At 36.8% G+C, this 13896-nt stretch overlaps 1 protein-coding gene across 1 annotated transcript in view; it reads right to left on the bottom strand.

The window, feature by feature from the left end:
• Window positions 1-13896, bottom strand: part of LOC113515902 (nose resistant to fluoxetine protein 6-like) — a 37326-nt gene that overhangs the window by 10346 nt on the left and 13084 nt on the right. Inside the window, exons 3-4 of the mRNA XM_052895726.1 lie at window positions 8943-9088; window positions 2377-2588 (exon numbers count right to left, since the gene is read on the bottom strand). Coding sequence (XP_052751686.1) covers window positions 2377-2588; window positions 8943-9088 — 358 coding nt within the window. The remainder of the gene's footprint in view (window positions 1-2376; window positions 2589-8942; window positions 9089-13896) is intronic.

The raw sequence follows: 13896 nt of genomic DNA, 5'->3' as shown, positions 1-13896 counted from the left end.
AGGAAAAAGCATATTTCTTTTTAAAAGGCCGTCAGCACACCTGCAATGCCTCTGGTGCTATGGGTGACCATGGGCGACGGTAGTCACTTACCATCAAGTGAATCGCTTTTTCCTAGGAACGCGTAGAGGCTTCAAGTTAAAATTAATATCATACGAGTATACTCAGGTCTGCAATCTCTTAAAGTAATGAGAAAATCAAGCTTCTAAATCGACGCAATCAAAAGATACAGCCGTTTATGTTTCATTTATATCGCATAATTATTTTGACATTGGCAAAGGAAATCAAAACCAATAGGGTACTTCCCGTTGACATAGAATCATGAAATTTGGCAAGAAGCAATGTTATGTAGCACAAGTAAAAAGGAAACAGTCCGAAAACTGTAAATTTGTAGTGTCACAAAAAAATACTTTATGATTTTGTACGGAACCCTCGTTGCGCGAGTTCGACTCGCACTTGGCAGGCTTTTTCACCAGTGGAACGTCAGTGATTTCGATGTCACCAGTACAACGGCCATATTGCAATAAATCGCCCACAACATACATACCTACTTATACATATATAAGTTATTGGCGAATTAAAATATTTTATAAATATTACGCACGTGTTTATTTTAGAGTTCGAGTTTTGTTACCAAATTGTGTTCGGTTATGTCAGCGCGCCGTGATCATGAGCTTACGTAAGGATCAATCACCTTATTTCGAATTACAAATCTGCTTTTTTTATATCGATGTCAAGGTTTCCGACACAGTAGGTACACGTAGGTGGGGAAATGTGGCAAATTTTTATACCTGTTGCTTCTATTTACATCATCATCATCATTATTCCAGCCATTATCCGTCCACTGCTGGACATAGGCCTCCCCCATACACTGCCATAAAGAATGGTCCCGAGCCACCTGCATCCACTGACTCCCTGCAATGCATTTCAGGTGATCACTCCATCTAATGGGGGGGGGGGGGGGTCGTCCTACACTGCGTTTGCCCGTAAGCGATCGCCGCTTAAGAACTTTATTCCGCATCAGTTGTCGGTTTTTCGAGCTATGTGACCAGCCCATTGCCACTTCAGCTTGCTTACCCTTCGGGCTATGTCGGTTAGGTAGGTTCTTTTGTGGATATCCTCGTTTCGGATTCTATCATGTAGAGAGACTATACATATATTTATATAAAATGAAATTCATTTGCTAGAAACATTGTTGATAAGGTGTTACGTGTTGTAGCGATGTTTATTGTTCCGCGACGCGATATATATATATATATATATATATATATATATATATATATATATATATATATATATATATATATATATATATATATATATAGTTGAAATTTAGAACTCGGAATCACATGTACTCTTATGTAAATTTGTATTTTGCCAATAATCAGTTTTATCAATTGTCGCAAAATTAATATGTGACAGGGGAGTGAATGTTATCTTAATGCAAAAAGAATTGTGAAAATGGCGATGTTCAGAATTTGGCGATGTGATCGCGTTATATAACAGAAAAAAAAAATACAAATTGGGAGCATTCTTGATTTGAAAGTCGCATACAAAGAAATATAATATGAAAACCAGTTCGTAATAGGCGAATCATGTCACGTAACTTGATTTATTTTTAACCGATTGATTTTTTGTCAACTCGTAAACATTGGTGTTTCCATATATTTAATATCATTATTAATATTATAAATATGAATGTGAATTTGCTTATTACTAAGTAGTATTTATTGTCGCGAAAAACACAAGCTACCTTCTGTTGCCGTCAATAGATAACTCAAAATCCCGCTAATGCGAACGAAGTCGCGGTAAAAACTGAGGGCTTACCATGAAATGTTTTCCGAAATTTCGGGTTTAGAACAAAGCACAAATTAAATATTAAAATTAAGTACACACAAATTATATACATACATACATACATATCTGTCACGCCTGTCTCCCATTAGGGTAGGCAGACACAATGGAACGCCATATGCTTCGATTCAAACACTTTCGCTTCTTCCACATTCATATATATATATATATATATATATATATATATATATATATATATATATATATAGAATGGGTTATATATATATATATATAACCCATTCAAGTTTTATTTGAAAAAAAAAGCAACAGCTGAGTTTTACGCCTATTTTCTCCAGTTGTAAATGCATTCCGAACTGACCGGCAGATTGAGTTTACTTGAATAAAAAATATATTTATATATTTGCAACTGCTTTACGGCAGTAACACAGATGGGACAAAGGTACCCATCATGACGACTTGCGTACAATCTTTCTCTAGTAGGTATATCTCTCTTCGGTTCACAACTGATCGCCAATGTTTTTAGGAGACAATGTATTTATACGTAATGTAGTGACCGCCTTTACCTTTCTTTGTGTCGTCGGAGAGCGTGGCGTCGAGCACGGTGCTGATGGCGGCGAGCGCGAGCACGGCGGCGAGCGCGCCGGCGAACGCTCGCTCGTTGTACGTGAGCGGCGGGTCCGCGCCGCCGGCGCCGCGCCGGCAGTACTCGAGCTGGTACAGCCGCGCCGACAGGTTGTACGCCGACATCGTGCTCGCGTTTACGCACGACTCGAACCTGGCGCCGAACACAGTCATACGAATTAAGGATTTTTTTTATCCATCATAGAGTGGCAAATACGCTGACGGCCCACCTGATGGTAAGTGGTAACCGTCACCTATAGACATGAGCAGTACCATGGACATAACAGAGTACACTGTTTCGCCCATGATACCCCCCACGCGTTGCCATTCTTGAGGACTCAAGTATTATTCCTCTGTACCCTGTATATTATTTCACATATCCCACCCTTCAAACCGAAACACAACCATGCAAACACAACTGCTTCATGGTAGAAACACGAATGGGACAGAGGTTCCCAGCAAACGACTTTTGTACAAAGTCTCTCTCTGGTTTTTTTTTTTGAGGACTTGAAAGCAAATTGAGGAAAAGACTCTCCTATCAAATCCAAGTCCTCACTAATATTATAAATGTGAATATTTGTAAAGATATTTCGATGTTTGTTGCTCAATTACGCTTAAATGATTGGAATTTAAAGTACGCGGGTAAAACCGCCAGATACAACTAGTATTATAAATGTAATTTTTACAACACAGGGGGCAAACGAGCTTGCGGCTCACCTGATGGTAAGTGACTACCGCTGCCCATGATCACCCACAACACTAACGGCATTGCAGGTGTGCTGCCGGCCTTTTAAAAAGGAATATACAGTACACATATTAAATGTTACTTTATTTAATTTTATTTGTATCCATATATCCTCAATAGAGCTCTGCCAATCTGATCGAAATACAACATCTATTCTCTTAGATACGGCCATCAATACTCCACCACCATGACTTTTATTAAATTGATTTTTGAAAGATGTATCTCTATCTCGCCTAAATACACGATATCGATCATCAAACAATTCCGATGAAAAAACAGTATCATCCAACCAAGTTTCACACAGACAAATTACATCATAATCGCTACTCAGTACAGAATTATATATATCAACACACTTAGATTTCACTCCTCTTACATTCTGAAAATAGATCTTCAAATCCATATAAAGATCCGAAATATAATATATAGAAATTAAAAATAAAATAAATAGTTTATTTCATCAACTCTAGTGATTGAATGTTTTTTTATGGATATGTAGCGAGTATTTTCGTCCTTACGGATGTAAATGCGTCCGTTTCGAACCCAGACGTATTTAAAGAGTTTCTCCTTAGCCTTTAGACGTGCAGCAGCGTGTAAAGCTTTGTTAGCTGGCGAAAGATGCTCGGATACATATACCGCAGTTGTTTCTCCCGGGACACCAATCAATCCTGTATTCAATCTATCATTAGGGTGAGATTTATTGTAACGATGAATGGCCGAGATAAATTCGTCACGTTGACGTGGACTTCTCAGTTTAACAACAATAGAACGTGGTTTTTTGTTATCCTTGTTATATTTAGCCACTCTGGTAACACTTAGGATGTCTCTATTATCCAGTGTGTATGATGAAACATCAGCAATTTGCTTAATAACAGATAATAAATTTTCAGATTTAGATTCAGTGATTCCGTTTATTTCTAAATTAGATTCCCTGAGACGCTGTTCAAGATCACAGATTTGGTCAGTGAGTTTCTGTACGTTTTTGCGTGTAACACTATACTCCTCTTCATGTAGTCGATATTTAGCTGATAATCCTTCTAATTTTTGATAAAATTCTTCGTACCTTTCACTAAGAAAGGTTACAGAATTTTGAAGTTTTTCTAATTGGTTGCTAATTGGAGAGAGATGTGACTTTAATACGTTCTGGATAATTAATGGCAATTCAGACCTAAGAGCTGCAATAATTTCATCCTTTAGGGTATCTCTTGCTGTGCCGCCAATTACAGCCTTCTTCCTATAATTTTCCAAAATTTCCCCTTGATCAGTGTCGTCTTCGTCAGATTCGTTTTGTTTTTTATTGTTTTCAGAAGGCGGTTTTAATGGAGTACTTGAATTATCTCCTTTGTGACCTAATTTAGCTATGCAATCAGGGCATGACCATCCTTCTGCTATCTTAGTTGTAGGTAGTACTTTATTGCTTTGAAAATTGACACACAGCTGATGAAAGTCCTTTTTGCATTTAGGGCATTTAACTCTCTGCCGTTTTATTTCTTCATTACATCCTCCACAAATGAATGGCATTTTAGAGATTCAATTCTTAATGTAGAAGAAAAAAAATTTAAAGAAATAATAAAAATATAAAAAAAAATTAAAATATAAAAAAAAACAATAAAAATAAAAAATATAACCAAAATTGCAACACTAAAAGGAAAGAAAAAAAAAACAGCATTAATAAATGAAAATGGCAAAAAAGTTTGTCAGGTTACGATCTTACAACCGTCCGTTCATTTAACTATTGATACAGTAAAAACTATACCAACAAGAATACTGCACGATTTGTTGAAATTACTCAATATATGAAAATGGAGTTCACTATAATTTTGTATGTGGTAGTTAAAGTAAGAAACTGTACTGATACCCTCAAACACTTCACAATTACGACCGCACTGTATTTCGAAATCCAATATATATAATCACCAGTTTTAAGAAAAGAATTATATTTTCACTACATTCAGAATGTTTTTATTAGTCACTTAAGATTACAGCTATAAAAGGGCGAGATGTCGACAGATTCCAGGGCTTGTCCACATTACATCGACAGATCAGTGCGTTCCAAAAAATAGCTTCACTACGATCGGCTATTGATCTTCAAATTGTGATGAAATATTTAGTCCAGAGTTGTAACAGATACACAATTAGTTCAGCTGGTTATCAATACTGCACAGTGATATAACTTTTGCTTACATTTGTAACCGTAATTTCACAGAATTTAATTAATTAACGCAGTGACAATGAACACGTATTTACTTGTAGCCACCATAATAATATACATAGCGTAACCAATGCACCGTTAAGGTACAAATACACGTTTTTATTATAGAATTAAAGCCGCATCGCAAACATAAGTAAATTGTGTGTAGTTTATTAGTGTGGGGGGGAAGGGATTGTTAGTCTAGTCCCATAGCTAGCTTAATACCCTGTTAGGTCGACCACCAGGTGGACCCACTGGAAACCATCGTATTAAATTGTCATCGTATTAATTCATCACAATGACATGCTTTTCAATTTCATGATCACAATTGACCTGCTTTTTCAATCTCACTTATCATCTTCCACTGGTGCCCCGCATATATATCCCTTTAGCGCAGGTAGGGTTACAATTCTATTATCATCCATTTGCAAAAAAATCAATATATTAGTGTTATTTATACATATACATATGTGACAACCCTATTTAATACTCGAGGTCTAAATATAAGAAGGGTAAATGCTCTAAAATTGCTTTATACGCGGTCATCTATGGTTTAAGCTGCCATACCGCAGTGACCTCCATGTCGATAGCGAGCAGTGATACGCCGGATAGTCGTGGGCACGAATCTAAACAATTACTTCGGAACACAGCCAATTAAATAGACGGTAGAACACGTAAAGGGAAGCGAACTCTCTCTTTATAGTCAATTCGATATATCTTGTAACATCTTGTAAGCTTTAAGTAGCTCCTATGTTACAACATAGATGTATTTAAGGGAGGGGAGGGCTTTTTTTATGGGTGATAATAGAATGGTAACCCCACCCGCGCTATCGGTATACACCGGGCGGGGCACCAGTGAAGGATGATAGGTGAGGATGAAGCAGATCAGTTAGCTCATCGTGACGAATTCAGCAAGAATCGTTCACGATGGTTTCCAGGGTGAACCACGTGGCGGTCGACCTAATAGGGCACATTGCTAGCAATGAGGCTGTCAAACTCCATTGCTAACAATCCCTTTCCCCCCTGGGAGGGGAGGGCTAGGTTGTCTACGCTTATCTTAGAATTGTCTGGTGCATAACTCAGATGCGAGCGACGATAACGAACTATTTCACTTAGTATATACATATAAACAACATACAAACCAGCAATATTTCCACATGTAAATAGAAAATGCTTAACATTGAATAGACAGAAATACCAAACACTCATTCATCAGTAAAAACAATGAGCAAAAATGTATCTGTGAGAACATTGTGTCTTTTTTAGTCAGCTTGTTTCCCCTACCCCGCAATATATTAATAGGGTAACATGGGCGAAACAGTCTCTGTTATGTCCATGGTACTGATCATGTGTATAGGCGACAGTTACCACTTTCTATCAGGTGGGCTGTCAGCTTGTTTGTCATTCTAAGTTGTATAAAAAAAATGAACATTAAGCATTAAAGTTACAGAATCAACATGAACCCTTGAAGGGCACAGCGATCACATTAAAGATTATATGACACTAAGTAGAGTCTTCTTTCTTTCTTTCTTTTATCAATACGTAGAACATACGAAGACTGTGATAGTCATTTTATCCGTTTATAATATTTTGTAGTAAACTTTTATTTAAAAAAAAAAATTAACTGTGTTTCTTGTCCGTTCTTCTCAGCTGAAATTTTAATTCCGAACTGGGCAGTCGTTTCATAAAAAATTTTACTATTCAAAAATGCTTGTTAATAAGTCTTTTTTTTAAATAAAAAGTATTTTGATTTATTTAAAATTTATTTAGTGTCTCGAGACGTAGTTTACCTGTAAGATTTTTATGAACACGTTAATGTACCTTCAGTGTTTTATTTTATTTATTTATTATAATAAACATAAAATGTCCATTACAGTTAATGTACCTATCAATAAAACCAACTTTATATTACATTGTGTCAATGTGCATGTACCTAACCTACAAGTACTGGGGGGAAAGGGATTGCTAGTAATGCGTATTACCTCGCACGCATCATTATATCATTATGCATCGCGATTAAAATGTGCTAATAAACGATTCGAAGCTAACCGGTTTTTAATGGGGGAAAGGGATTGTTAGTAATGGGATCTAACTGCCCCATTGCCAACAATACACCCTATCAGGTCGCGCTCCACGCGGTTCCCCCTGGAAGCCCTCGTGGTTAATTCTAGTGCAATTCGCCACGATGGGCTACCTGACCTGCTTTAATCGTCACCTTATTATCCCTCACTGATGCCCCGCCAGCGTATATCGTTAGCGCAAGCGGGATGGCCATTCCATTATCATCCATTAAAAAACTATAAGTACTAGGGAGAAAGGGATTGTTAGTAATGGGGTCTAACAGCACCATTGTTTGCAATATATCCCATCAGATTGATCTGCACGCGGTTCCCGTTGGGAACTATCCAGGTTATGAATTGTTTAATTCGTCACGATGAGCTAACTGACCTGCTTTCATTCTCACCTATCATTCTTCACTGACGCCCCGACAGTGTACATCGATAACGCAAACGCGGTCATAATTTTATTTTCACCCATTAAAAAACCTATAGGTATTGAACCGTATTCTTAACAAGCAACAAACAAATAAAATGGACAATACAAAACAAAACTGAGGATTGTTAGTAATGCGGACTACCAGTCCCATTGCTACCAATATACCCTGCCGGGGGAAAAAGGGATTATTAGTAATGGAGACTGAGAATCCCATTGCTAGCAATATACCCAACCAGGTCGACCTCCTCGCGGATCCCCCTGGAAAATATCATGGTTAATTCCTGATGAATTCATCATGATGTGCTAACTGGTCTGTTTTCATTCTCATCTATCACCCTTCACTGGTGCCCCGCCAGCGTATCCCATTAACGCAGGCGGGGTTACCATACCATTTTCACACACCAAAAAAAAATACCCTGCCAGGTCAACCTCCACGTGGTCTCCCCTGGAAACCAATATGCTGAATTCCTGTGAATAGATGTTTTTATCACGATTGGCTCTTTCATCCTCACCTATCATCCTTCACTGGTGCCCCGCCGGTGTATACCGATAGCGCGAGCGGGGTTACCATTCCATTATCATCCATTAAAACAAAATGTATATAATAAGTAACAACTTATAATAAGTATATAATATAACGATGATTCCTGTACATTTGAGATAAATAAGAAAATTGTCATGAACATCATCCATTTATCGTTCAAACTTTATTTTTTTTTTATACAACTTAGAATGGCAAACAAGCTAACGGCCCACCTGATGGAAAGTGGTAACCGTCGCCTATAGATATGAGCAGTACCATGGACATAACAGAGTGTACTGTTTTGCCCATGATACCCCCCATGCGTTGCCATTCCTGAGGACTCAGGTGTTATACCTCTGTACCCAGTAAATTCACGCCATATCCCACCCTTCAAACTGAAACACAGCCATGCAAACACAACTGCTTCACGGTTGAAACACGAATGGGACAGAGGTACCCAAGCAATCGACTTTTGTACAAAGTCTCCACACAACTTTAATTATTATTTCAAAATAATTTTACCCAAATTTTAATATTACAATAAATAACTCACCACGTATCCAAAGATTCTGTGTGGTGGCTGTCATTGTGGGCGCGCTGGTAGAGGGCGCTGGTGTCGCGCGGGCACCGGCGGCTCACGCACAGCCCCCGGTGCAGACGGGTGTGGTTGAAATTGTCCACCCAGTTCGCCGAGTAACGCTGCAACATAGACCGAGATTAGTACATTATTCTTGGTGTATTTTGCTTCAACAGAACTTATAAAGTGTAAATTAAAAGTTTAACCGACACACAATTTAAAACTATTTGAATAGCTAATTATTAATTGTTTCTATTCTGTAAAAGACCTTTTAAATAATTGTAATTTATGATACTGTTTGACATTGTAAAAATATAATTAATTGTAATTTAATCATTTCTATTAATGTTATTATGACTGTATTATTTTAGTAATTGTAAAAAAAAAAAAAACTTTTACACATCTATGTAATGGTAAATATTGCTGAGCAATTGTAATTGATTCTAAGGTCTGCTACTGGCGACCGGCAATAGTTAGTAAATAAAATTCCTTCATTCATGAACAAAGTGATAACTGAATTGACCGTAGACAGGTTGCTGTTTGTTTCACGAAAAACTCCAGTTTCAATTATGAAAAAAAAAAAAACAGTTATTATAATATATGGTATATTCTTTATTGCACTTAAACAATATATGCGACGATTAGTTTAACAACTTGTTAGCAAGGAAGGACTTATCTCTGAATTTTGATTTCAAACTAAAAAACCGATTTTTATATAATTTCTAAGGGATCAATCTGTGAATATATCCTTTCAGATAACAAAAGATTTTCCAAATTGTTGGAAACACCAAATTTAATATTATAATATGTCAACTCTAAAATTGTCCTCGCTCTCTTCCGTTACAACAAGCGTCCAATGTGCGACTATGTGTGTAAAAATATAATTAAAATAAATATATAGTGAAATTAAAAGGTGGTTTTGCAAAATAGAAATACAAATTCCATCACAAATCAATCTACATATCGCAGTCACACGGCCTGAGTTGCGTGTAAAAGATAATTAAAAGATAACGAAAGTGCCGGACAACCGTCAGTGGAGTCTGCCGATAAATATAATTGTTACTATCTAATGCGAATTAAGATTTTACGTTTCCCAAGCGTGGTGTTACCGAAACGCACGTTTTATTAGTGTTTCCAAATTATTGTTTATTTGTAACCGTTACTGGCCGAGTAGACGGCTACGTGTGATGCGGTATGAACTAGTATGGCCCAGGGAACGGGTCGGCTAGAACTGGAGCTTTGAATAAAATATTTGCGCGCCACACAGTTGAATGCAGAGAGACTTTAACATTAAAAATTTTTAATGTGTTAACCTGTACTCGAGCAAATAAAGTTCATTCATTAATTCATTTGATATTTCTATTTTAATTTATACTAGAAAAAAATAGAATAGAAAATATTTATTGCCAGAAAAACACAATTACAACAAAAAATACATATATAGGAAGTGTCTCATATTTTTTAGCAGTGTCACACCCTTAAGCAGAGTCAGTGCTAGTGAAAAAGGACAGGCTAATCTTTCATTTCATTTTGCTAGCTCGATTCTTCTCAACGGAACATAGAAAAAGTCCCTTCGACGTGCTCGAGCATAATTATTAATTAATTAAATATATGGTGAGATAGTACTCACCAATGTTTATAATATATGTCAACTTTTATAATATAATTGAGTTTTAAAAACAAGCAGACAAACTAACGTTTTGTTATATCATAACGCTCGGTCACGGGACTCACTCGCAAGATGCGCGCGCAGGTCGCGCAGGCGCTTTGTGATTGTTGGCTGCGCGCGCATCCCGCGCACGGGCCAGCGACTAGAGAGTTTTTTTGTTAACTTTGTCCATATTAACAAAAAACTCTCTATATTTAAATATTTATATTTAAAAATTTATTTGTTTTATTGTAAAATAATTATTGTTTATTTTATTATTATTGATTAAATTTATTTACAAGATGAACCCTACTATCAATCCTACAAATATCATAATATAATAATTAGTAACACCCGTTTTAAGATGGTTACGTCAATTAACATTCTATATATTCATACATGTACCTCAAAGATGTATGTATGAAATGAAGATATTTCCCTATAATCTTAAACTCTAAACTTTTAACATATTTTTTTATACAACTTAGAATGGCAGACAAGCTAACGAACCACCTGATGGAAAGTGGTAACCGTCGCCTATACACATGAGTAGTACCATGGACATAACATAGTATACTGTTTCGCCCATGATATCCCCCATGCGTTGCCATTCCTGAGGACTTAGGTATTATTCCTCTGTACCCTGTAAATTTACGCCATATCCCATCCTTCAAACCGAAACACAGCCATGCAAACACAACTGCTTCACGGTAGAAACATTAGTAGAGTTCGGTGTAACTGGTCAGTTAGTTTTGCGCGTGAGTTTTGTTTCGACATAGGTTACTTGTATGCCCTCAGATAGAACCAGATACAACTTAACCTGACTAGTTTTTCATAAATATATTCTAGCTAGAAGACTAGATAGACTTATTGTGATATGTAGGAAAAAATTGTAGGTACCTATCTAATTAAATAAAAAAAATCAACTTGGGCAGTTAACCTAGATGAATCCGTCACGCATATATTTTAGCTCAGATTCCTTTCGTAATTCATATAATACTTGTACTTACTCTGGTTGTTTCATAATTAAATGTAAATGTTTATAAAAAACTGCATAATTTTAAACGACAGTAGGTTTAAATTTAATTTATACCATATTCTAAGGACACAAAGCGCAGTTTTGCAAAATGTATGGAGAAAGTGTTATGTGCAACTAGACGGTGATCAGGTAACGGACGTCGTATGGTCACACTTGGTACACAGACAAATGTAGAATTTATTTTTCTGTAACTTCTCGCAGAATTACAGCCGTGTGGTCCCGGCATAGAATAGGTCAGCGTTGCTTTTCCCGTTCTAAAGAGAGTAGAGGACGTAGATGCATGGGCATCAGAATTCTTCTTAAAATATCACCAAAGCTTAACTGCGATTTCTAAATCGCCTGCCAAGCGTGGCAACTACAGACAAACAAAATAGGGGGAGGGAAATGTTCAGCAGTGGACAGTAGACGACTGTTATGGTATGGTTTAGTTCTCTCTGAATACAAGGATTTTGTTTACGTATTATGTGACATTTAGTGCAAATAAAAAAGCAACGTCAAAATGGGTGTACAATGTGCAAAAATATATTGAATAACATAAAAAATAATGCAATTGAATTAATACGTTCTAAAATACTACGGCTCATAATTATTGATATAAGCAATTGACCGATTACCCAGCGAATTCTTCGGATTTGTTTATTTGTAAAAAGAATATATACTTAATTTTTTAGCAAAAAGCACCCAGAATAATTATTAAATCGGATTCTCTGGTCATTTGGTCACGAGTAGGAGATATTTTTTTCTAATTTGGTGTTGTTTACATAATCCATTGGCCAATTCCTCATAACGCTGGGTATCCTAGTTTGATGATCAGGTAATTAATTTGATTGTTTCAGTTATTATTATTAATTCAGTTTTTTCAAATCATCTTTTATATCTATTCTTTCTTTTTATATACCACTGAGGTGCCAAACAAGCCTGCTGGTTAACAACACCTGATGGTAAGCGGTTACCGTAGCCTATGAACGCCTGCAATACCAGAGGTATTACGCGCGCGTTGCCGACCCTGAAGAAACCTCTTTACCCCCTTTTGAAGAACCCCATGCTGTAGTCTCTTGGGAAAACCTCGGCAGGGAGCTCATTCCATAACAAATTCATTTAATTCAATATTCAAATAGACTTGTTTACAAGCACTTCTAAATTGTCATTTTTTTATTCTAAAGTAGGGTTCGGAAGGTTGTTATCTGTTGAGAAGTGCCCGCAAGAAACTCAACAGTCGTTAGCCAATATGTAATCAGAAGCAATCGCGTGTGACATTATGGCCTCGATCTTGACACCAAAATACATCGTAGACTAGAATTCACCCCGGGAAATATAAATCATGGACACTTTTTTAATGGAGTGTCTATTTGTGAAATTGAATATTATATCCAAAGGAACGTGGATAGAAAATCAACTATGCTAACTAATAATACTATACTTCCCATACTAACTAACACGACGCGACCGTTACCACCTGGCCAGTTTGTAGGTACATGAGAGTCAAAATTTTCTATTGTCATCGACCCATAGTTTTTTGGACTATTCAACTATTAGTTACAAAAGATGTCAAAGATTTAGAATCACCAGTACATAGAAGAAGACAGTTTTTCCTAACCTATTTGATACACCATCCGATTCGGTTCAATCGTTGCAACAAACTATAAATATTATAAAGAAATGCATTATTCGAAAGCGGAGACAAAAACGCAGGCTATGTTCTCAGTTGACCGGTTTTCCGGGCCGCGGGTGCGCGCGCGCACCGCCGCGCCGCTTCAAATACATAATTGATGAAACAGTGAGTTACTAAACGCCGCAGACACGTGGTTGCACGATGTGTCGAAAGCACCGCGAACCTGCTGCAGGCTGTGGCCGCAACCGCAGCCCGGCACGCTACGAGTACTTGCGATCTGTTGTTATTTTATAACGATTTATAAACGACCAAATATATTTCTCCGCAGTAAACGCGCAATCGTGAACGCACCGATAAACGACGATACCATAGATAGGTACCTACCCTGTGTTGCAACAAGCAATTATTTACTCCGTAAATAAAAACGGTAACTTTAATATATAAATGGAACCAACGCTGGAGTAAACCCTGTCAATTGGAAAAAAACGTTGTGATAATCAGTTAAAAATTTTAGACATAAATGCGTGAAAAAGTCGCAAAAAATTAAAAGAATAAACTTAATTTAAATTAAGAATTATTATCTTAGAAGACATTGAAAAAAAAAAACAGAAAGGCGCGAACGATGTATCAG

The sequence above is a fragment of the Galleria mellonella genome, unplaced genomic scaffold (genome assembly GCF_026898425.1).
Source record: "Galleria mellonella isolate WM207_F2 unplaced genomic scaffold, CSIRO_AGI_GalMel_v1 utg3070, whole genome shotgun sequence".
Classification (NCBI taxonomy): Eukaryota; Metazoa; Arthropoda; class Insecta; order Lepidoptera; family Pyralidae; genus Galleria; species Galleria mellonella.
This window is presented reverse-complemented; position numbering and strand designations above follow the sequence as displayed.